The following is a 25,304-nucleotide window of genomic DNA, read 5'->3' on the forward strand; positions in this document are numbered from 1 at the left end:
AACTGATCTGGAAAGAAGATACGAGAGTTCAAGAGGCTCCCGCGTCCAAAACGCCAGGGAAGGGAATCACGTGAGTGCTCGCGGCCCCGCGGTCACAGCTCGCCACCGAGAAGTTCTACGCTGACGAAGAAATGACATTCTTCCCGTCTGTCCTTGGTGGCATTAAGGAAATCGGCCCACCACCACATCGGTGGAAGAGCCCCTGGATCCGCTGTGGTTGCCGGCAACAGTCTCGTTTAATGGGCCGCTCCCCGCGCCGCGCCGATGGCCGTCCTTGTTCCTCTCCGAGGACACCGCGGCCTAGGTCCTGCTACACCGTCATTCTCCTTCAACACGGGACGACGTGTGATACAACGTGAGGTGAAAAGGGCAGGACAGACGTCCGTGAACTGTAATAAATACACGCACACGCGCGCACACGCACACACGTACGCACAGGGCCGGAAGGAAACCCACAGTGTCCTGGCTGTTCCACTGTCCAGGCCACTCGTTAAATGTAGGACTTTCCTAGAAGGGCTTTGCTGTGGGGCCCATTTTAAAGGAGTGCGGCCCTACCCCACCTCAGACCTCAGTGCTCACTGCCCGAGACCCCCCTGCCTGAGTCCTTGCGTCGTGACAATATCGTCTGCTCAGATTTCCACCCAGGAGGCCGATGTGCGCTGGTCCGCTGACGGGAGTGGCGTCTGCACCTCCTCCCTGCTCGCCCCTCTGGCTTCCCCCCTGCAGAGCTCACGGGAGTGCCACAGACTGAAAGCATCTTCCCCAAAGCTACTCACTGCACAGACTTCAACTCTATTCAAGGAAAACCAACCAAACATCACTGTTTCTAAAATAAAGCATTTATCCAAAGTAAAATATCTCAAATAGTTTGCATTTTTTAAAAAATATAATTTATTGTCAAGTTAGTTAAATACGGCGCATACAGGGTGCTCTTGGTTTTGGGGGTGGATTCCCATGATTCATCGCTTACATACGACACCCAGTGCTCATCCCAACAAGTGGCCTCCTCGGTGCCCGTCACCCGTTCCCCTCCCCCAGCCCCCCTATCAACGCTCAGCTTGTTCTCTGTATTTAAGAGTCTCTTATGGTTTGCCTCCCTCTCTGTTTGAAACTATCAAATAGTTTGCATTTTGAAGCAGACTTCGATGCCAAAGTGATGCTGTCCAGTGGCCCAGCATTTGAGAAATATTCTGCTTCCTGAGACCTCAGCGCTGCCCCTGGATTTCTCAGAACTCCCACATGCTTGTCCAGAAGGATCACGCAGGGCCCCAGCCCATCCCCGTCCTGGGGAGGGAAGACCAGGAAACCGGGCCATGCAAGCTGCCAGTGTGACAGAGCGACAGCAAGGTGGCCCGGCTCCGCGGGAGGCCCTCTGTGCCCGCAGGCGCTCTGCCACAACCTGGCGGCTGCGTGCTTTAGGGTCTGGGAGTGGAGGGGATGCGGGGGAGGGGAGAAAGGAGAGCAGGTCCGTCTTCGTCGCAAATACACACAGGACGACCTCAGGGTCTCTATCTTGCAAACACGATTTTCATATCTTATCACAGGTACGTACATACTTCATACACACGTGACTCAGTTTCAGTCAACAGGGCGCAGGTTCCCAACTACCGCTGAGCGACAACTCTGTGCCACGCGTCTCCCAGTGTGGTCAGTGTCCGTGAATCCAGAGGTCAGGTGACCGCTGAACTTACAGACCACGGAGGCTACACGGGGAGAGCAGTCTCCCGAGTCCGGGAACCCGTGTGCTGACCCACAAGGAAATACTCACGCTCACCTCCTGTGTCCCAGCAGACGCTCTGTGCACGTGGACGCCACGGCTGCAATTTCCCACCAAGCGTTAGCAGAGTCAGTATTTTGTCTTTAAAGGTCGTGCTTAAAGTCAGGGAGGCTGCAGAATTTGATCAGACACAACCACCGGTTTCCTCCATTGTGCATAATTCACACGCTCTAAGAGATGTGCCTTCAAACAAAATGCCACACCGCTTTTCCCCAGGGAAAGGTGAGCTAGCGGCCAGCACCACAAACAAGGCAGCACACGCGCACACACCGGGAGAAACACGTTTTAGTTTGGGGTTATGGTTTTAGTTCAGAGCTTTAAAAAAGTAAGCGAAACGATATTTTCAAAAGGAAAAAAATACCTTAACTGCATCCTTTAAACGGGCTGAACTGAGAGATTAGGACCCTTGCATTCAAGAGCTGCTGTTCCCTCACCGGTCACCACTGAGATGCTACAGGGGACACAGCAGACAAACCGGTGACAAAGGGCACTCGGGCATGTCATCACTGACACATCCCGGACCCGTCCCGGGTACGCCCAGCTCCGTCGCCAGCCTCCCGAGCGCGAGCCGGGCTCGTCACGGAGACGACCGATCCCGGGAGGCCCAGCCCAGCTTCGTCTCGGACGCTGACGCCTGCGTCATTTCCGTGGCTTCTGCGAGCCTCTCCCGCGACACAGAAAAACACGCAGGCGCCACGTGTGGGCTCTGCAAAACGCCAAGGCTTCCAATCGACGAGAAGATGAAGCGTACGAGGCCCCGCTTACGATGGCCCAGAGGCCCCGACACACCGCCTTCCACCCTCACAGAGCGGCCCGGCCTTTCTGACGGCCGGAGCAGCGTCCCCACGGCATCCGCACTGGCGAGACGCGGTTATCTGAACAAGGAAACGACCCCGCTGGAGAGGTACTTGCCGCTGAGCAGAGGCTTGTTGAGGGCGTACAGCGGGGGCAGGTCTTCTATGTTTGCGATCCGCTGGTACATGGCCCTGGAGAGGTGGTCCCCGTGGTAGAGGCTGCCCAGGATGATGCTCGAGAAGTAAATCGGCTCCACGAAGATGCTGAGCAGTGAGCCCTGGACGCCCACCACGTTCCACCTGGGGGCAGAGGGAACACACGCTTGAGTGCAAGAGGGGGGGTCCGTGTCGCACGCGCAGCGAGCCAGCGCCACGCACGGCTGCCTGGTCGCACTCACGTGCCTCGATGTGTACAAACAGGAGAAGACAGCACTTAAAAATTTTAACTGACGTAGAGAAAATCCTACTTAACAATTATTCGGAGCTGTGGAAACATCCCTTGCCTTTGTGCCTCCCGTGACACACCACCCTCTGAGGCTCAGTTCTAAAAGAAGGTTCAGTGAGCCACGTTTCTTGGGAGAAAAGTCAAAAGAGAAAGTAAATCTTTATGTTATTACTTCCAATAAAAGTAACTGCAAAGGAGACGTTGAAAACATCAAACCGGTTGCCTGTTCCTCGGTAACAACCCCGGGCGGAGCCTGGTCTGACACACGCAGGGAGGCTCGGCCGGGGGTGGGGGGTGAGGTCCCTGCGGCGGCCGGCCCTCCCCTGCCCGCAGCGGGGACTGACCCGAGCAGGACGGCGCAGGATGGGCGACCGTGTGCTCGGCTGACGCTGGTCAAGATGCGTTCCCGTCACTGACAACCTAGGCTCCTGCTTGAGCCTCTGCCCTCGCACCGGCACGGCCCTGCCCCCTTCCCACGTCCTACAGACAGCAGCAGGTGCTGGGCACCAAGTCCGTGGGGCCGGGAAGGCGCGGCCCACGTGTTCTGGGGCCAGGGGGCCGTCTGGACTGGGAGCGAGTGGAGTCAAGGCAAACACACGATCAAGAACATAAGTGGAGGGAAATCAATCCAAGGGAAGGCAAGGTCCCCAGAAAAGGAAAACTTCGGGGAAGGTCCTGAGGGCAACCTTGGGTTGCAACCTGGGTTCTGGGGGCCCAGCCAGACCTGGGAGGGGGTGCAGTGGCTGCCCTGGGAAGGTCGGGGGAAGGCAGGGCCAGAAGCTACCCGGGCAGCCTGAGGCCGGTGGGGAGCCACTGAAGGACGGCACAAGGCAGCCACTCCATCTAACTTAGTGGAAGTGTTTTTAGGAGACGACTCACCTCCACGTTCCTCTGTGTGTCAGGAAGGAGCCCCAGGCAGAGGCCGTGGGAAGGCCGTCTGCAGGTCACAAGGGGGTGAGGACAGGGAAGTGAGGCCCGTCTTAGAAACATCCTGGGCTTGGGTCTGGGAGGCTGCAGGGTCTGGACAGGATGTGGGGGCGGGGCTGGGGTGTCGTGCAGTGAGGCCCAGGCCACTCCGTCTAGAGCCCTCCCTCCCCCGCTCACACTGCTCTCACCTCACGGCCACTGGACTTCAGGCCGAAGTCCAGTGGCCCCCCACCCCCGCCCTCATGGAAGGGGACAGAGGGCAGTGCCCAGTGGGTCAATGCTGGCATCCAGTGGTGGCACAGGGTTCTCTGCCCGAACTCCTGACCCACCCAGCTCCACACTCTGTTTTCGGGCTCTCCTGCTGGCTCCTGTCACCGGCTGGCAGCCAGCAGTGCTGGGGACCTCCTTTCAGAACAGACCCCGGAGCCGACTCGTTGCGTTGCTCCTGCAGGTCAAGTCACAGGTCCCCACCTGCTGCATTGCTGTCGCCTACCCCCCCCCCTCCCCGCGTGGCCCATCCCTGGAGAGCGGCCATGTGACCCTGTGACAACAGGCCGGGCCTGGTCACTCCCGTGCACAAAACCCTCCAAGGCGCCTATCTTCTCCCTAGAAAACACCATCGTTCCAAAGGTCTGTGCAACCAGTTGTTGCCCCCCCACCCCCCTCCCATGCTCGGGCCACCAGGGGCGAGGGGGCTCCCGGCCACTCCTCCCAGGTCCTCCAGCCTCCTGGGTACGGGGCCCCCGCCTGTTAGTCTCTGCAGCAAGTTCCTCTCAGGGGGCCCTCCCGTGTGCCCTCCTGGGCTACCTACATAATCCACGGTCTACCGGTCATAGCTGTCCCCGCCCCCCACCCCCAACCAGCGTGCAAGCTCCACGGAGGAGAGGCTTCGGCTGTATTCGCTGAGCTCTCCCGGCGCTCAAACTACACACCTGCCACGTACAGATCAATAATGCACGCTGAAGGGGGAGCCCCCAGCCCTGCGTGTGCCTCCCACCCCCTAAAAAGGAAGGTCAAACGCAGGTCTTCCTATCCTGCAAGAAAAAGCATGAAGTGCTTACAAAAATCTCAGGGCAGCCCTCCTTATGTACATTCAAGCCTGCCTAGGGGTTTAGACCATTTTAGGGGGAACTCGGCCTCCCAGGACAACCTTTAAAACAGTGATTTTGCAGAACCCTGTACTTGGCAACGAGTCATTAATTCTGAGCACGTGCTTCGCAGCAGGACTCTAGGAGCCGTGACGGCCCCGTGGAGGCCCTGGCGGGAACGCGGGGCGTGCCCCCCGCTTTGGCAGATGGGCTCCTGCCGATGCACCTTACAGAGCCCTGGGAGGGCGAGGAGAGCAGACGCCGCGGGGCTCCAGGCAAACAACGCCCCCCAGCCGCCCTCTGCAAAGACTGCAAACTGGCTCAGCCCCGCGTGAGGGTGCAGGGGTCCACGGGTCCACGGCGTTGTGCCGGGCGATGCTAGAAAGAACCAGGCAGGTGCCCACCCGCTCCGCCCTCTCTTGCTCTCCTCCCCCCGTGATTTCTTGGAGGCCAGGGCTCAGAGCACTGTCGCCCGGCCAGGTCCCTGATGAAGCTTCTCCACAGCCGCCCACGGCCTCCACGGGAGCGCGGGGGCCCTTCTCCCCACCGCACGGTCTCCCCACTGGGCTGTCTCGGAGTGTGCCCACACAGGAAGCCCCGGCTTCCTCCCTCAGCTCCACGCAGCCGGGCGCACAGAGGCTGTGGTCATCAGAACCAAGGTCACCCCACCTGCTTCTCCACGGGACTCGCCGCGAGACTGCCCCCACGCAGCCTTCTCGGCCAAACCGCCCACCAGACGGACGCACGGTACCTGGTGACCCTTGGCGTCAGTGCCGTGCCTCCCTCCCCGCCCCCAGCCCACGGTGGCCTCGCCCCTAAGCCTGCCCCCTGCCCCTGTCCCGCGCTCTTCCGACGGAGTGACCCTGCCTCTCTGGGAGGGACACAGGTCAGCCCTGCCTTCCAGAAGGGACTCCCGAGATGCTCTCGTTCCCTTGGGGCGGAGACTGCAGCCAGCTGGTAGCCTGCAGGCCACCAGAGCATTTCCGGGGACTTTTCTAACCCTCCAGCCCCCTGGCCAGGTGTTCGAGCCATGCGGAATAGCGATCCCCTTTCAAGCCCCTTTCAAGCACTCTGGAGCTTATGCTAATGAGGTGACCCGGGAGGGTGGGGGCGGGTCCATAGGGACATAGGGACAAGTGGGCTGGAAATGCTCCACCCGGAGGGCGGAGGGCGCAGGGAGCTATGGCAGTGGGGGGCGGGGAGGCGAACAAGCAAGGAGCTGGAAGGGAGGTGCCATGTGCCCGGAGACGCGGATGCTCCATGCACCCCCGAACCTTCTCCTCTTCCACCTGGCTGTTCCCGAGTTGTATTCTTCGTAACCAACCGGTAGGTGTTAAGTAAACTGTTTTCTCCGACTTCCGTGAGCTATATTAGCAAATTGTTCAAGCCGAGGACTGAGTCCAATAGCCGAGTGAGACAGGGCGCGGGGGCCCCAGTGCCCTGTTCTAGCAGACGCGACTGTCATCTGCAGGGGGGGCAGTCCCGTGAGGCCCAGCCCTTAATCTGCGGGGTCTGCATGAGCTCCAGGAGGCATCCCAGGGACCCGGAGAACCGTGCGTGTGGGCGCCCACACACCACACCCGTGGGAGGCGAGAGAGGCCGCGGGGGTGGTAGCTGTCTCCGTGTTGTCCCTTCTAGAAGCATCCTGCCCCCTTTCCTCCAGGCCTGTGTGTCTGCCTTGTCTGCTGTTTGCACGGATGACGCATAACCAGTTTACAGGCACAGGTCGTGAGGGTTCCCGTCCGTGAGTTTTGACTTTTATGCTCACGAGTGTCACCCCATCTCAACAAGACCTGGAACGTGTTTCCTTCTCGCCTGCAGGGACCCTTCTTCAGGCAGCGCCTCTGAATTACCGAGCTGCAGGAATTGGCTTTATCGGCTGGGTTCTCACCTCTTGCTGGTTATAGAAGTCAGAGTCTCTTTCCCCAGTGTGTGGCTTTTCTCTTCACTGTATCTAAAGGGGTTTTGGTAAATAAGTTTTAAATTTCCAAGTTAGTCAAATTTATTCATGTTTTTCTTTCTAATTTGGGCTTTCTGCGCCTTGATTGAGAAATCTGCTTAAGTGGAAGCCACAAGGATTGCCAGGACCCACTCTTCGCGTTCAGCTCCGTAATTTGCCTGGAACGTGCTTCTGTGTGCCGTGTGAAGGGGCCTGCTTTTCTCGGAGCATAAACACGCTCTGGGACTGTTTGCCGACCGCGGATCCCACACGCAGCAGCGCCTGCACCTGCGGTCCCGTTCCCTCCCCCTCTAAGCAGCACAGCCGCCATCCATCCCGGCTCGGGGGGCGACGTGCGAGCCCGCTGTCCCCGGCTGCCTGCACGCGTCTGGGCCGGGTTCCAGGTGATGGGACACAGCTGCCACGTGACTGTGCCTGTGGCGGCCGGGCCGCCCCTCCTCCCTGCCGTCGGACCAGGCGCCGGAGGATTTGGGAGGGGAGGGGGAGGGGGCGCTGTGGCGCCCCGAGGACAGAAGAGGTGTCCTGGATGCAGCAGGAAGACGGAACCCGGACGACCCACCTACTTCTGGACCTGACTTTCTGTGAGACAGAAATAAACTTCCATCTGGTTTACGTGTCCCCTCAAATGCGGGCAAAGCTGCCACCAGTCGTTACCAGTCTCACACTGCTGCGTTTCCATTTGAGTGCTGGGATCAGATTCCCGAGGGCTGGGAAAAAATTAGGGCATTTGATTAAAATTGCATTGAAGTTGTAGAAACTTCACTAGTTGATCCAACTATTGACGAACTGTTGGCCCTGGTGTGGGTGGGCGGGTTTGTATGACTGAGGATGGCTTGCCACTTTCTCCTTTACCGTCCTTACTGCCGTGGTAACAGGGGTGATAATAATCCCAAAAAGTGAGCTGGGGATCCTTCCCTCGTCTTCTAATCTCTAGAAAAGAGGACCTCAAATAGGGATCCTCAGCTCTGCAGGAACGTAGGGAGTTCACGCCAAAGCCGTCCAGGCGAGCGGGTCTGCCTTCTCTACAGCCCTCTCCTCTCTTTGGTTTTCTTCAGTTTGTTTCCTTCCTGGGATGGGGTGTGACGTGTGTATTTTGAATGGTTACGTATTCCCCTCTCCACTTATGCCTGAGTCAGTTTCAGGAATGCACATTTTTCTGGAAGGCTGCTTTCATTTCCTTTCACTGTCAACACCCATTGCTGTTGAAGTCACCTACAACCCTGCACGTAACCACCTACGGCTTGTTCTTTGTGACTGATTAGCTGTGCGACTCTGTGACTTCCGATCATTTTCTAATCTCCACTGTGATTCCCTCTTCTGGGTATTACTGAGGTACAGCTGACACTCACTACAGGGCACATATTGAGGCCCGCACGGTAGTGAGAGGCGACTTCTGCCTGTGCCCTCGAGACCCATCATCCCCGGAGTCCTCCTTGTCCTATGTGCCCCCTGCTGCCCCTCCCTGGGCGGCCACTGACCTGCTTTCTGCCACTGGAGGTTAGCTTGCATTCTCTAGGATTTAAATTCATGGAACCACCCGCCAAGCACTCCTGTTTGTCCGGTTTCTCTTCCTCTGCACGGTTATTTTGAGGTTTACCCGCAGTGCACCGGGTGGCATTGTTCATCCCCCCCCCCCAAGTACCCGCCGCATGGACACCCACCGTGTGTCTATCCACTTACGTACAGGTGGCGGCTGGCCTGCCTCTGCTTGCTGACTACCACAAAGGAGCTCTGAGCACTCACGTGTGACTCTGCGGACGTGCACTTCCACTCCCACCTCGCACCCAGGAGCACGATGGCTGGGGCGTGCGACGGGCACATCCTTAGTCTTTTAAGAAATCGCCAACCCGTCTTCAAAAGAACATGCCGCCCACAGAAGACAAGGGCACCAGTCTCCCTGTATCCCTGTCAACCCTTTACGTGGCCGGTTGTTTTAATCTCAGCTCACAGTGTGACTTTCACCTCGCTTGCATTTTCTAGTGATGGTGAACGGTGCCGAGCATTCTATCGTGTGCGGATCTGACATCTTTTTTGGTAAAGTGTCCATTCAGATTATTTTGCCCCTTTTAAAAACTGCTTTTCTCCCGGTTGAGTTTTGAGGGTCTAAACTTATATACTGTATACAGGCCCTTTATCAGATACACGATTTGCGAATATTTCCTCCCAGTCGGTGATTTTATTTCTCATTCTCTAATGGTGTCTTTAAAGAGAAGCAATTTTAATTTGATGAAGTCCAATTTATCAGTTTTTCCTTTTATGGAGAGTGCTTTTAGTGTTATATCTAAGAAAACATCTACCACAACTGCCAAGATTTTCCCGTTTTCTTCTACAACTTTTACACATTACTATCTATGATCCTTTTTAAAAAATTTTTATCTTAATTTAGAGAGAGCACACGAGCAGGGCAGAGGGACAGAGGGAGAGTGACTCTTAAGCAGGCTCCACACTTATCATGGAGCCCGATGCAGGGCTCGATCCCATGACCCTGGGATCATGACCTAAGCCGAAATCAAGAGTCAGTCACTCAACCAACTAAGCTACCCAGGCGCCCCCATCTGTGGCCCATTTTAATCTCTGTATGTGGTGAAAATATGAAGTTCCCTTGTCTGTTTTCACATAGAGAGGTCCACTTGTCCAGTCATCATTTGTTAAAAAGACTTTTCCTCCATGAATCACCACTGCACCTTGGTCAAAGGTCAGTGTGACCAACAAGGAACAAGTGGAATTTGAAACTAAAAAAATAATACCATTTACATTATTAATACCTTCAAAACTTAAATATTTAGGTATAAATCTAACAGGATATGTATGAGATCTCTATGAGGAAAACTACCAAACTCCGAGAAAAGAATCAAAGAAGAACTACATAAATGCAGAGATATTCCATGCTCATGGACAGGAACACTGGGTATTGTTAAGATGTCGGCTCTTCTCGGCTTGGTCAGTCCCAGTCATGATCTCAGCAAGGTGTGTTGCAGGTGTTGACAAAATGATTCTCAAGTTCACCAGAGGCTAAAGACCCAGCACCACCAACGCAGCACAGGAGGAGAACACAGTCGGAGGACTGGCACTGGGGGGCTTTTAGACTTACGACAAAACTGCAGTAACTGTGATACTGTGATTTGTAAGAAATGTATCTTGGTCTTATACATATTTGGTCTTTGTTCATGTTCATGGTTCCTGGCTCAGGCTCCTATAAAACCTTAGGAATTTCCTAGGTGAGAAGAGCCTTACAGATGTCTTTTGCTATGTTAATGAGGTGGCTTTTAGAAAGCACCTAAGGAGGAGGGCTGGTTTAGAGGGTTGGGAATTTCAGTCCCATCCCCCTGACCCCCAGGGAGGGGAGAGGGGCTAGAGGTTGAGTTAATCACCAATAGCCAATGATTTGGAGCACCTGGCTGGCTCAGTTGGTAGAGCGTGCGACTCTTGATCTTTGGGTCATGAGTTTGAACTCCATGTTGGATATAGAGATTACTTAAAAAAAAAAAAAAAAAAAAAAAACAATGGCCAATGATTTAATCAAATGTGCCTATGTAATGAAGCATCCATAAAAACTGCAAAGGACAGGATTTGAAGCTTCCGGGTTGGTGGGTGTGTGGATGTGAGGAGAGCAGCACGGCTGGAGACGGCGTGGGTGCTCCCTGACCCTCCTCTCCCCATGCCTCGCCCTCTGCATCTCTTCATCTGGCTGTTCCTGAGTTATATCCTTTTATAATAAGCTAGTGATCTAGTGGGGGAGATGTTTCTCTGAGATCCGTGAGTCACCCTAGCAAGTTAACCGAATCCAAGGAGGAGGTCCTTGAGACCTCCAATTTACAGCTGGTTGGTTAGAAGCACAGGCCAACTGGAGGCCGCCCGGCTCATGTCCTCGTTAGAATGTGAGGAACCAATCCCTCCCCGACACGTATGACAGAACTGGATTCAAAATCTAAACGGCAATCAAGACACTGTAGTACTGGCAAAACAAGACACGAATAGATCAAGGGGACAGAACAGAAAGCCCAGAAACAGACTCACATAGACACAGTTAACCGATCCTAGACAAAAAACAAAGGCAACACAGGGAGCAAAGAGAGTCTCTTCAACAAGTGGTGCTCAAACAACCGAGGACCCATGTGCAAAAAAATGAATCTGGACACAGACCCTACACCCTTCACGATAATTAACTCACAAGGATCACAGACCTAAATGCAGAATGCAAAACCATAACCCCCTAGAAACAACACAGGAGAAAACCTAGGTGACCTCGATATGGTGATGAGTGTACATACAGCACCGAGGGTGCAATCCACGAGAGACAACATTGATGAGTTGGACTGCATTAAAATTTAGAACTTCGGCTTGGGTAAGACCAACGTCCACAGGATGAACAGACAAGTCACAGGCTGGGAGAAAAACCTGGTAAGTGACTGTTATCTAAAACATGTGAAGAACTCTTAAAACTCAACAAGAAAACAAACTACCACGTTTTTAAAAATGGGCCAAAGATCTTAACAGACAGACAGGTCATCACGTTTGGGCTCCTGTGAAGAACGCTGCAGTGAACGCGGGTGAGCGAGAATCTGTTGGAGACCCTGCTTTCAGTTGTTGGGGCGAATGCCCAGAAGTGGGATGGCTGGGTCACATGGCAGTTCTAGCTAGCGCTCTGATGAGCCGCCACACTGTTCCCGTAGCGGATGCCCCATCTACATTCCCACCAGCCGCGCTCAGGGTTCCAAGCTCTCCACGTCCTCGCCAACACTTGTCATCTTCTGTCTTGTCCCGTTTTGTTGGCGGGGACATCCCCATGGGTGTGAGGGGGTGTCTCGCTGTGGTTTTCGTCCACGTGTCCCGGCCGATCGGGGACATCTTCCTGCACTTGTTGGCCGTCGGTGCATCTTCCCGGAGATGTGGCTTTTCAAGTCCTTTGTCCGTTTTTGAATCAGGTTTTCTGTTGTCGATTTTTAGTAGTTCTCTACATGTTTTCAGAGTTTCTTACAAAACTGAACATATTCTTACCACGTGACCCAGCGATCACACTCGTTGGTATTTACTCAAAGGAGCTCAAAACGTAGGTCCGCACCAAACCTGCACACAGATGGTTTACAGAACTGCCAGCGCTGGGAACCAGTAAGGTGTCCTTTGGGAGGTGACGGGCAAACACACGGGTGCGTCCAGGCAACGGGATGGTATTCGGCGCTAAGAAGGAGCAGGCCGTCACGCCATGAAGACAGCATGAAGACGCCATGAAGACGGAGGGTCCGCAAGTGCATTTCACTAAGTGACAGCAGCCAATCTGAAAAGGCTACATCCTGTATGATTCTATCTGTGTGACGTTCTGAAAAAGGCGGGACCATGGAGACAACAGAAAGCTCAGGGGTTGTCAGGGGCTGGGGAGAGGAAGGGGTGACAGGGTGGAGCACAGAGGATTTTCAAGGCAGTGAAAATACTCTTTATGACACCCTAATGACAAATACACGTGATTAAGTAACTGCCCAAACCCAGAGAACGTGCCACATGCAGAGTAAAGCCTCATGTAAACTACGGACTCTGGGTGACTATGATGTATCCGGGCAGGTTCATCATTGGAACAGATGCACATTCTGGGGGGTGTGCGTGTGCGGGGACACAGAGTATATGGGAAATCTCTGTACACTCCTCTTAATTTTGTTGTGAACCCAAAACTGCTTTTTAAAGATATAAACTCTTGGGGCGCCTGGATGGCTCGGTCGGTTAAGTGTCTGACTTCAGCTCAGGTCATGATCTCACAGTCTGTGAGTTCGGGCCCCGCACTGAACTTTGCGCTGACAGTGCAGAGCCTGCTTCAGATTCTGTCTCCCTTTCTGCCCCTCCCCTGCTCATGCTCTGTCTCTCTCAAAAATAAATAAACATTTTAAAAAATTTAAAAAAATTAAATTAAAAAGTATATATATAAACTCTTAAAAAATGGTTAATGTGATAGATTTTACATCACATGTTTTTGCCACAATAAAAATAAATCGTGTTTGTCTACATCAGCAACAATTATCCAGAATACACAATAGATAATAAGATAATTCTCACATGAATATAGGAAGTATGAAGTTCTAGGAATTAATCCATCAAAACTGCCTGGCATATAACTGACCCAGATGACAATTCATGTATGGAAAAATATACAATACTCATGGAGGGACTGATTTAACTTTATGTTCATTCTTTCCCTTTCAATCCATAATTCCACAATTCCATATAAAATCTAAGCAAGACACGTGGTGCACCTGAGAAGCCGATTCTATAATATGTACAGAAGAACAGAGGCTCGTAAAAAGCTACAAGTGTGATGAGAGAAGGATGAAGAACAGTCTTATCCAACCAGACCTTTAAACACACTAAAATGTCAGAAGTGTAAAAACTGTGGAACCTGTACAAGTACACTGGACTATAGAGACTCGAGAGGCCAGGAGCCTAGGAGCAGCCCCATCTTTGTAAGGGTGTTCAGTATATTACAGGGACGCCTTCACAGATCAAAGAAGAGGGTCTCGATTATTTAGTAGACGTTCCCAGGAAAACTGACTCACCATACTAAAGTAGTAAAGCCACATTATTATTTACAACACAAATGTATTAAAAGGCCTCAATTTGCTAGTAAAATGATAAAAATTTTGGAAAAAAGTACGGGAGAATATTTTCATGCCCTTAATTTGAGGAGGAATTTCTTAAATAAGATTCTAAAAGTACAAATCACAGGGTGAAAGATTAACGGGTAAGGTTCTAACAAAACGAAGCGTTTCTCCTCAGAGCGTGGCACGGACCAAGTGAAGACGGGGGTCTGGACTGGAGAAGACATGGAACCTTCTCCGACCATCAAAGACTGCAAAGCAACTACAACAAGAACGTCTGCCGGTCAAGATGACAAAAAGCATGAGATGCAGAAGACGAGTGGGTAGGACGGTGTGAACGGGTCACTCCAATGAGAAAGATGAACGACTGCACAGCTGCTCCACACCCCACAGAGCAGTTTTGAAACGAGGCGGAAACCAGCCTCACGCACCGTCGGTGGAAGCGTACACAGGCGTGACCCTTCTGGGCGCGGCAGAGACTGTGAAGTCCTACACGTGTGCAGCGGAGACCCTGGACGGCAAAGGTCTATGACGAGCCACGCTCACGAAAACTCCAGGCTGTGCTGTGGTGGAGAGCAGACCCAAGTCTCTATGGCGAGGGCACGGACGCAGCACGGCCATGACTATGGCAGGGTCTCTGCAGAAACCAGCCGTTTGTCACCGCATCGGGGACAGTGTCCAAACACTGGGTTGAATGAAACTACGAGACACAGAATAGCACCCAAAGCACAATTCCGTTTCTATGAATTAACAACATACACATAAATACCCTAAAATGACACCATGTATTTTTCCAAGGCCACACACACACACACACAAGTGAATGGATGGTGGACAGGAAGGACACATAAAAAGCAAATTCATCAAGGTGGGCACAGTGTGCACCTGTACCTAAGGGCAATGGACCACAGCATATGCTGATTCAAGTTCTGTGCACCTGAGGCTCTCTGACAAGGTCCTTGCAAGAAAATCAATACAAAGACCTTACAGACAACCGAACAGGTACATGCGTGCACATACATGCACGTCAACCGTGACGGTTTTGGAAGAGCAGTCAAGAACCCGATCACGACGAGCCGCACAGCAGAGCTCTGAAAAAGGAGGCGATCTTTGTCTTAATATGCTTTTGTGCCACCCAACTTCTCGCACCTACCTACGTTACTTGCCTTTTTTTTTTCAAGTGAATGTTTGTTAAAAAATAAACAAAAAGCTACTGGAACTAACACCAGCGTCTGTCGAAATGAGGCCTTCTAAAATCTGGCCCGGACACATCTTTGTCTGAAAGAGCCTTTGTCAAGCAAAGGCAAAGTGTCAAGCAAACACTGCGTCTCAGCCGCCCCCGCCTCACTGGAAGCCACCACCCCCAACACGGGATGCTAGGGACACTCTGCACTCACAGAAACCCCAAATGGTAACTGTGGGGAACAGGACCACTAAGCTGGCATCTAGCAAGAATGAGAACACCCTTAGTTTTAGTTTTCTCTGGGAGCAAACCGTTTTACAACTTTTTTTTTCAGAGAGAGAGAGAGAGAAAGGGAGAGAGAGAGAGAAGGAGGGAGAGGGAGGGAGGGAGGGACAGGGAGCATGAACAGGGGAGAGAGGGTAGAGGGAGAGAGAAAGAGAATCCCAAGCAGGTGCAATGCTCAGTGCAGAGTCCGGTGCGGGGCTCGATCCCATGACCCTGGGATCGTGACCTGAGCCAAAATCAAGAGTCACGCTGAACTGACTGAGCCCCCCAGGCGCCCCTGGGAGCAAACTATCTGCAGCACACAGATGCCCCAATGCCCCGGAAGTGCACGCGCAAACGCAAGGGCGAGGCAGAGACGCAGCCCGAAGGACGGCAGCCCGAGGCCCAGCTCGATCCCCTCGAGGCGGCCCCCGACACACTGGGTGGGGCCCCGGTCCCACAGAGGGCGCAGGAGCACGGGGCAGGACACGCAGACGACACCAGGCCCAGAGCGGTGGACGGCGCCTGCGGGAGCCCGCGGGCGGGAAGCCTTACCGGGCCATCTTGTCGCTGCAGGACATGGTGAGCAGCCTCTCGCCCTGCAGCACCCCGTCCCACGTCTGCAGGCTGGCGTTGGACCGCACCGGAATCGTGCCTTCGCCAGACTCTATTTTCGTCCGCAGCTGTCCTCTGGCTTTGCGGTTTGGATGCCTGTCCGCTGGTTCTAGGAGAGGAAGGCCAGGTGAAAGTCCTCTCCTCTCCTCACGGGAAACAAGTGCAGCAGCCCCTACACATTTAAAGTCGAGTTTATGCCCGGGTGCACGTGCTCACTACACAGTAAGTGACAACCGCACGGGGCCCTGGGCAGGATAGGCACAATGCAAACCAAAGTCATGGAAGTAGGTCCTAAAGAGCGCTTCCATTTTAACCAAAATGTTTACTTTCTATCATTAAAAATGAGCTGAAGCAAACAGGACAAAATGCTGACATTCGCTAATTCTAGCGGATGGATATTTGAGTGTTTGTTACATTTTTTCCCTGCATTTTTAAATTTTCAAAAATATATTATGGGGATGCATAAATAATGCAGAGGGAAGCACATGCACAAACATCTAAAGTGATTGTCTCTGGGTGACAGGAATACGGGGGATTGGCAATTTTTCTTAATATTTTAAAAATACGTAGCCACCATCCAGAGTGAGAATGTGTTACTTTTATAACCAGAGAAAATCATGCACTCAAATGTTGTCTTTGCAATAAATAATGCTTAAGCTGGGGAAAAGACATGAGGACACAAGTTACTATCAAATACAAGCACCAACCTCATATGCAAACACGGGTGGAGGCAAATGTGATGCGACAGGGCCCCCTTTGCACTGGTCTGTGCTGCTTCTGAAATTTCAGCCAAATACCCCAGGTACACACGCATCGAGTCACAGTTCCTCACAAACACAGATGATGCGCACCTCTGATGTACAGACACAGACTGTCCAAATTTAAATACTAAAAGCAATGTTGGTTTGATAGCCTCACTCTATTCTAATTGCTCAGTATATCAGAATCAACGTATTTCATTAAGATTTTCTAATCAAATTACTAGCGGAAAAGAAAAATCTCCTGCTCTTATATATTCCTATCAGATCACTTTCAAGGTGACACTCTTCAAAAAAAGGGAGAAAAGGACGTTCACGCAAGTTTCCTCTTGCATCTGTTACTACGTAATCACCAATCTCCTCGAGACGTTGCTACTTGCTGAGCACTGGGTCTCGTACCTTCCAGAATCGGCTCGTGCGGCGAGAAAATTCTGGCGTCCCCACAGGGAGACGTGCTGATATACAGATGGAACTGAACGCTCTCCTTCAGCCTGAAGCCGCCGCGCTCTGACTTCTGAAAGATGGACCTTTTTTGATCGTCTTTGCTACTGGAAGGAAAAAAGTTGCGAAAAGGAACTTTAAAGCTGTAGACAAAGTCTAGTCTACCACGGTTGACGATGACTTTCAGAGGCCAGTGTTTTCACCAGGGTACAGATAAGCTGCAACGACAATATCTGCGTGTGATGACAATGAACGCAGTTCCTGTCCCCCCAATAATGAAGTTATCGGAATGCGGGTGACCTCCCCTCCTCCGCGTTTAGGACTTCAACACAGACGACACACAGAGACGGGCGCATAAAGGAAAGTAGCTTGGACAGTTGGCCTGCTGTCTTTGCGTACGGGGACCACGATGGGTGGCCACGGTCCCAGGTGGCTTAGTTCTGCTCACACGCATGCTGCGCAAGACACAAGCACACGGTCTCGAACAGACTTCAGATCTACGACTGCGCCAGCGGTCAGCGCACGTGCGTGTGTGTGGCACCTGGCCAGCTCTCGTCTGTACCTTGAGCCTCATGGGAAAATGGGACCCAACCGCACTGCTGCCAATAAAGTTACTGTTTTAATTAAAGAGTTTTTCAGAGATTATAGAAACAACGAAAGGTTTTGCAGTACATTCTGATGGGAGGGGAATATTTTTTGAAAACTGCTCCCTTTAGTTATTTACTTAGTGCACTTACTTTAAGTAAAGCTCAAGCTGTGTATAAAGAAATCTGAGCAGGGACCTCCGAGCTACTATCTCCGCGTGGCAGTCATTTAACGCAAGGCCACGATCACTCATGTACTCGCCATTAATGCACTTTGTTCCCGTAGAGACACTTATCACCTTGGCATCTTTCACATCTGTGCCTGAAAAACAAACGAGACGTTATTCCTCTGAAGGCACAGGCACGCGTGCCTACCTGCGCTCCCGGGGTCTGCGTGCCTTCTCAGTGACTTCCCTTCCGGGCTGTGAGCCGACCACTCAGCCCGTCTTCACGCGCACGCCCGCCCCTACTTCTTACCAGGGCAGACCCGGGCTCCGCAAAGCACTTCCCGCTGAGGACTCGCTGTGCAACGTTTCTGGGAAGCCAACCTCCCTGCCTCTCTAGTGCACAGACTCTGAACCTAAGGGACTCATTTCCTCTGGACGCAGCCCCGCTGGGTACAGGTAGGGAGCACCGGGGAAGGGTCGACTAACCGGTCTGGCAGTTAGTTTTGAAATTAATAGCAAAGCACTAAGGAGGGTACGAGGAATGGCTCACAGAGGGATGAGGAGGAAAAGAGAAGTAACTCACAGTGTCCTGCCTAGGAATGCCTGTCACCATCTAACTGTACTGGGAGTGAAGCCTGCTGGGGACTTCGGGCACGGGAAACGTGTCCACCCGTCATGACAGGCGCGGGGCAAGGCCTGGAAAGCCTGACGGTAAACCGCACTTGCTATCAGCTGAGTGCAGGGCGTGTGCCCCAAGCGGTAGTTAGGTGAGTGTTTCACTTCAGTCCTGTGGGGTCCTCTGAGGGGCACGCGACCACTGTCTCCGTCTCAAAGATGAGGGCCCTGAGGCCCAGAGGGGTCAGAGCCTGCCCAGGGTCATTCAACCACGGGGAGCCCGAGCTGAAGCAGGCCAGGTGACGTCAGGGCCACGGGCCAAGGGCTGTGTGGTGCTGCCTGCAGGTGTAACCTGTGGTGCTGAGCAAAGGCCCCGAGTGAGATGCACACACCACGATGCAAAACGCCCCGGGAGCCGGTCCGCGCCCCCTGAGCCCAGGAGGAGAGCCGCACGGAAGGGCCGCCCGCTGCTCACGCCTGCCGCTGGCGGAGGCCCAGAGCCTCGCCCCGGGAACGCTGCATGTCAGTAGCTGAAGCATTCACCCCTCGGTCATGTCGAGAGCAGCAGCAGAGAGAGAGGGAGAACCGGAGACAACACAGGCTTCAAACCCCAAATTAAACTGAGACCCCAGGTCACGTCCAGAGCCCTTCATGCTACCGCAGACACACTCTCAGCTGTGCCACGGTAAACACATCGTGCACGAAAAAGCCATCATCATTAAAGCAGCAGTCACGTGTCCTAGGGCATCGAGGGCTGGATCAATGCCGAGGGTCATGGAATCACATCCTGTCCACAATCAGATAGAGGAGAGCGACCTCGGGAGAAAAGGATGGAGCAGGGACCCCACAGAGGACTGAGGTGTTCCCCCTGGCCGGCAGGTGTAGACAGATAAACCACTGGCTTGCTCTCTGGCCCGAGGGCCGGATGTCTGCACACGGCCCGCGGGGCTGAATGGACGACCCAGTGTAGAGGGCCCCACAAGGAGCCTCAGACTCAGCCCCAGCCTGGCCAGCTGCAGGGACCCAGCAGGGGGCACGGCTGTGGCCTCCTGCTCTTGGGGTGGTCCAGGAGCAGGAGCTGCTGAGCGTTCTCACCTCCGGGTGAGGGAAAGAACTCAGAGAGGGCGCCTTATCCTGCTGGGACTTCCGGATTCATTTAATAGGGTTTCATGTGTCATCCCAAAGCGTGCTTTTTACCCAAGCAATTTCTGCTCTTGCTAGAGCTGCTCATCTATCTGCCCAGTAAAAGTCACACACAAACTATCTGGAGGCATCACCATTAGTCGGGAAGTCAGATACGTCCCACTTTCAAATGACAGAAGTGCATTTTGCTGCCCTTTTCCAGAGTAGATCAAAACCACTCATTTATGGGGGCGCCTGGGTGGCGCAGTCGGTTAAGCGTCCGACTTCAGCCAGGTCACGATCTCGCGGTCTGTGAGTTCGAGCCCCGCGTCAGGCTCTGGGCTGATGGCTCAGAGCCTGGAGCCTGTTTCCGATTCTGTGTCTCCCTCTCTCTCTGCCCCTCCCCCGTTCATGCTCTGTCTCTCTCTGTCCCAAAAATAAATAAAAAACGTTGAAAAAAATTTAAAAAAAAAAAAAAAAAAAAAACCACTCATTTATGGTTACAGGAACCAGACATTAATGCAGTGTGCCGTCTCCAAATAAAAAACTGAGGTTAAGAAACTGAACATTTGTAGGTGCAATTCCTACGTTTGCATATGACAGGGACTCTGAAGAATTAGGAAGATAGTTCCCGCTAGGGTCCCAGAGATGGTCACAGTCTGACCATCTTCCCCTCTCTTTTAGGCGTGAAGAAAGGCACCCCAATGTTTTACCTGTTGTCATGACGATGCCGGCAAGAACTTTCCTACGTGCGTGAGGAGAGGAGAAGTTGTCCGTCAGGTCACCGAACTTATCCAGCACCAGGCGAGCCACGGCATCTGCTAACACCTGAGGACCACAGCAGGGAGTCAGGGGCACGGCCCGCACCCGCCCTGTGCACACCAACACTGCGGTCCCTTCAGAGTGGCCTCATAGACGGCTTCTCTTTTGGAAAACCACACAGGGAAATCTGGCAAACAAGCGCGTGTGAGTGAGTGTGTGTGTGTGTGTCTGTGTGCTTTCCCTTCAGAACGCTCCCCGGAAACAGAGGTCCAAGGAATTCGAGGCTCTGGATGGACTCCTTCAACAGAGTCTCACAGACAAGGACGGTCCAGAACTGGTGCCACCCGTCTGGTCCACCGGGATCCCCTCGGACGAGGGAAGCGGGGCCACCCCGGGCCACCTGCCCCGCACGCCCTCTGCTCTGCACCAGGCTCTCCCAGCCTCCGGGGCCACACTCCCGGGAGCATCAGGGCTTGTGAAGGAAACGAAAGTGCTTCTTTCCCTCAACACGGAAGGGCTGCCATCGGCTGGAGGGCCGGCAGGGCCAGGGAACATCAGGGCAAGGACAGGGGCGGTGTGTGGAACCCCGAGCCCCACGGCAGTTCCCGCAAGGCGCCTGGGCCAGGCCGGGGAGCAGGGTGCGAGTGCCCACAGGGACCCCTGTCTTCCTCCCTGCCGTGGGGCAGCCAGCCAGCCTCTCGTGCCTCGGTTTCTCCAACGTGCAAACCAGCCGCCCTGCCCTGCCCAGAAACCAGCACTCACGAGCGTCCAGCAGGGTGTTTCTCACTCGGCCCAACCGGCCGCGGGCAGCACCAGCGGCTGCGCTCTCCGAGGGAAGGGGTGAAGGGCTCCTGACACGTTTCCATGCCCACAGCCTGCACCGGAGGACACTGCTCAGGAGCAGACACACCTGGCAGAGCGTGGCCGCAGTCCCACTTTCACGGCTCACAACTCATCTCGGGCATCAGGGTTTGGGGAAATGCCGCCTGACGGGGGCGTGTGTGAAGAGCCGTGTCCCCACCGAACCCACACCTGTCTCGGCAACCAAACGGCCAGATCCAGTGTCCCAGCTTGGCCCCTAGGAAAACACTCCCCAGATGAATAGACATGTCCCGCATCCCGAATGACGACTTATTCTGAAGAACAAAAGTTGCCATGAAAGCTCTCCTGCTGCTGCACCGGAAAATACCAGGGAGCCCAGGAAGACTGCGCTGGAGCCAGAGGCGTGGGCGTGGACACAAGACACAGGGCGGGGCAGCAGGCCTCCCCCTCCCCCCCCCCCCAGCCTCCTGTCCCACGAGGAGGGTCCACGCCACACACGTGGCTGCAGGCCACACGGTGCTGAGGCTATCAGAGTAAGGATCACGTGTTCCAACTTATATAAAAGAACAAATCCTAAGAGAGGCTAAGGATAAGCCAGAGAAAAGAAAAGCGTCTGATGGAAGGTTTGGCAAAGTTCTAAACCACGGAGCTCAGAGATGTGCAGGTCGGGCCCTTACGGTGACACGGACTCGTGAGAGGCAGGCACTTGGGGCACCCGGACAGTTTTTCTTCCCCTTAAAGAGACTGTGATCTCATTCCTACTAGTAAGGAAGAGACTCTCCCTCTGCACGTTGGGTGCCACACGAATCACACCCGTGTCCCCACGGCCCCAGGCAGCGCCCAGGAGCTGCGAGGCCCCGGTCCAAGGCTGGCTGTGGCACTGGCCGCTTGGTCGTGCCGCGTTAACAAAATCCACTACCGGCAGGGGCTGCGGCCGCATCTCTGGGTTTAAACCCTGGGCCACCACCAGGAACACGATGAAGGTGAAAAGTCCTACGAGCAGGGAGGGCCGGCCCAACGCCCTCAAGGGTTACTCCAGGAAAGCAGTGAGGATGCTCACCATTCCAGGATGTACGTCTGGAAACCTCCAGGCCAAAGGCAACACAGTCCAGAAATAAAGCTGTAAGGGCTGATTCTGCGAAGGCCACCCCAGGCCCTCCCAGGAAAGCATGAGCATGTCCTGGGCTCCCGAGTGGGCTCCAGAGACACCACGGTGGGGGCGCTGTGAGCAGAGACAGGACACCTAGCTCCACGCCTGCAGGCCCCCTGGGCCCCGACCAGAGGTTCAGAGACGACCACTGGGCTCCTGCAAGAACTCGAGGCAAGTGGCATCAGGCAGGGCTGAGAGCACCCCACCCTGTCCCTCACACGGGATTCCCACAGACGCCCCTCCCCAGTGAGGCCCCCCGGGGCCCCCGGTGGAGCAGAAGCATGGGGCCAGGCCGGGGAGCAGGGTGCGAGTGCCCACAGGGACCCCTGTCTTCCTCCCTGCCGTGGGGCAGCCAGCCAGCCTGCAGCCAACCCAGGCATCTGGGGCTCACGGGGTTTGCCTCAAACACGACAGCAGGCGCCACAGGAGTCAGGTGGCCTCAGACGCTAATCTGCACCCAGGCTGGAGCGCGCTGAGCCACGGAAGCCCGAAATACATCCTCTCTAGGGGGCCGGCTTGTGGAATCTTCTGAAAAATGTCAGCAAGGGGTCAAGAGGGGAAGTGATTCTTTGGTTCATAAAAGACCAGTAGAATATTCTGAATGGGTTACTTTATACTGATGTCGCATTTGGTTGCTTTAGGCAAAATAAAGTTTCTTTTTCCAAAACCTTGCACTACTGGCCATTTCGGGAGGTTACCCTGACTGTGTCCAAAGACAACTGGGAAGCTGTTGCATCCTGGATTCTTCTGAGACAGATGCAAGTTGTCCCATGTGGCAATTGGAGCCCTTCATTTTTTTCCCCATCAAACCAGTTCAGATTTTATCTTCAGCAGTAATACTTTGACAAAAAGGAATAGAGAAAGTCATCAGGTTTTCTCTCTAAAAGAGTAATTTTTACACTAGGCCAGAAAAAAAAACCCGGGTTTCCAAGAAGAGAAGCAAGACGTAATCAGAGTCGTAGGATTTAGAGATGCCAGCTACAGCTGTTTCCCCCTCCTCTCTTCCCTTTTCGAGTCAGCCAGGAGCCCGCCCTGAAATCCTGTCTCCACCCTGGTCTTACTCGGGAGGGCTGTCCTAGGCCAAGCAAGTGTGGCCACCTACCTCCAGCCCAGCAGGAGGGAAGCCCGCACGGATCCCAGGTACAGACTCCCGGGCCCCTGGAGTGCCACCAACGGGTCCCCTTCCTTCTCCCACCTCTGAGAGGCTCACAGACCTGCTATGGTGCGCCCTCTGCCTGGCTGGCCCTTGGCCTTGGGGACCGTCAGAGCTGCGGGACACCCGCCCTGACCCAGACGCGGGCAGCCTCACTTCTGTGCTCGGGACTCTCTGGTGAGACTTTGCAGGGAGCACCGCTGAGCTGGGATGTGGTCCCCGTGCTCTGGTCACAGGCTGCTGTGGGACACGGGTCCCCACAGAGGCGGACGGTGTGGGAAGGGAGCCACGGGCTGCCGTGCGGAGTGGGGCAGGGCTCAGCCTGGAGAGCGCGAACGGCACTGCTCTGGGGGACAGGGTTTTGTGGGTCCCGCCCACATGTGATGGCCCTGGACGGGCTGCCCGGCACAACCGGTGTGGGCAGGGCAGGGCAGGGACACCTGGAGCCAGACTTACCGGTGACGCGCAGACGGGGCGCCAACAGTGACAAGGAGGAGCGAAGCCCTGTCTGAAAGCACTGCCAAGACACGGCCACCGTTTCTGGCAGCACCACAGTTCCTCACCTGCGGTAAATGCAACTGAAGGCCCTCGCTGGGGATGGGCTGGCGAGACGGTGTTTGATCCAAGTGCAAATTAAAAATGGTCGCCAGGGCAGACTGCGCAGCCCGGGCCTTGGCGAGCTTTTTGTTCCGGCCCGAGCCCTCGAAGAACTGGCCGTCCACCACCACAGACATGACAAAGCTCTTGGCGTGGCTCTCCCCGCTCTCCGACAGGAAGTCGTACTTGAGCCCCGGCCGCAGCTCGTTCAGGATCATCACGGGGTTCTTCCCGCTCGGCGGCGGGAACGGCGGAGGGCCGGGCAGGGGAGGCTGCGCGAGGCCGGCGGGTGCCGGGGACGCGGCCAAGCTGAGGTCCCCGCTGGAACTAAAGGAGTCGTCCCCGTTGGAGCCCAGGTAGAAGGGCGCATCCGACCTGTCCGGGGTCTCGAAGCCGTTGAAGAGCGTGTCGGGGAAGTCAGCCTGGTCGGACGTGAAGTCCGTGTTGGCGGACAGGGTCCTCCCCATGGCCAGGTGGGCCTCAGAGGCGTTGGGGAACTGAACGAAAGAGCGCAGGGCCTTCTCCGCGGCGTGCAGCTTGGCCTTCTTCTTGGTGGGGCCGGAGCCCTCGAACACCTGCCCGTTCACTTCGACGGACATGACGAACAGAGGCGCGTGCACCGGCCCCGTCTGCGACAGCAGCGCGTACTGCAGGCCGGGCTTGATCTCGTTCAGCTGCATCAGGGCGTTCTTGGGCAGCGCGGGCCCCGGCGGCCGCCTCCTCTTCTTCAGGCGGAACTTGGCGTGGCCATTGCTGCCCTCCTCCAGGGGCCGCTTCCGGCCGGTGCCGCCACCGCCACCGCCCCCGTTGGAGAGCGGGGCGCCCTCGCCAGGCCCGGGGGCGCTGCCGTCCGTGGGGAGCGCGCTGTCCAGACCGCAGCTTTCCTTAACATCTGTGCTGCTCGAACCTGCGGTGCCCAGAAAGAGTAACTTACAACGCCTTCGTTGCAGGATCTTGTAAATGCAAAATTTATAGATTCCTTTATCTCTCTTTGTAACTGGTTAAGTGATGTGTGCTTATTCACTCTGCCTCTGGCCGTACGTGCAAGAGCTGCACCTTCAACCCAAGAACTGCCACCTGCACCACGATGGGCAACTGTACGTTTCGCTAACTCATGGCCAACGCCATTTGCGACTACTGCCCCCAACTGCTTTTGCGTTCAAGGGTGGGTTTTTAAAACAGTTGGTTTCTACAAGAATATTCTGAAGCACCTAGAGATGCTTTACTCAAGCTTATCGGGATGTGGGGTGATATATTAATCCTGAAAAAGCTTCCCTCAGTAAGTCCAATGTCAGTATTGACACACGTTCTCCTCCTTTTCAACGTCACTTGCTCTGACTGTGCCCACACCGGGCTCTGGACCGCAGCACCTCCCGGAGCAGGGCCAGGATTTACAAGATGCACTCACAAGGAATTAGCGTTTCAGGGTTAGAATATTCGATCACTATGTGAGGTCGTTGGATTTAGTCCGTGAATCAATCTGGGAAAACTCCTCATGT

The 25,304-nt window shown here is 54.5% G+C and overlaps 1 protein-coding gene across 5 annotated transcripts in view; it reads right to left on the reverse strand.

Annotated features, from left to right (window-relative positions):
• The window catches only part of ADARB1 (adenosine deaminase RNA specific B1), an 86,399-nt gene that overhangs the window by 21,417 nt on the left and 39,678 nt on the right, over positions 1 to 25,304 (reverse strand). For 2 of the 5 annotated variants that reach the window (XM_042998679.1, XM_042998683.1), the window contains exons 3-8: positions 23,772 to 24,712; positions 20,035 to 20,149; positions 17,571 to 17,739; positions 16,792 to 16,940; positions 15,575 to 15,806; positions 2,690 to 2,871 (exon numbers count right to left, since the gene is read on the reverse strand). In XM_042998679.1, the coding sequence (XP_042854613.1) occupies positions 2,690 to 2,871; positions 15,575 to 15,806; positions 16,792 to 16,940; positions 17,571 to 17,739; positions 20,035 to 20,149; positions 23,772 to 24,712 (1,788 nt within the window). The remainder of the gene's footprint in view (positions 1 to 2,689; positions 2,872 to 15,574; positions 15,807 to 16,791; positions 16,941 to 17,570; positions 17,740 to 20,034; positions 20,150 to 23,771; positions 24,713 to 25,304) is intronic. The other 3 variants (XM_042998682.1, XM_042998680.1, XM_042998681.1) reach the window with 3 other exon arrangements.

Source organism: Panthera tigris, chromosome C2 (assembly GCF_018350195.1).
Source record: "Panthera tigris isolate Pti1 chromosome C2, P.tigris_Pti1_mat1.1, whole genome shotgun sequence".
Classification (NCBI taxonomy): Eukaryota; Metazoa; Chordata; class Mammalia; order Carnivora; family Felidae; genus Panthera; species Panthera tigris.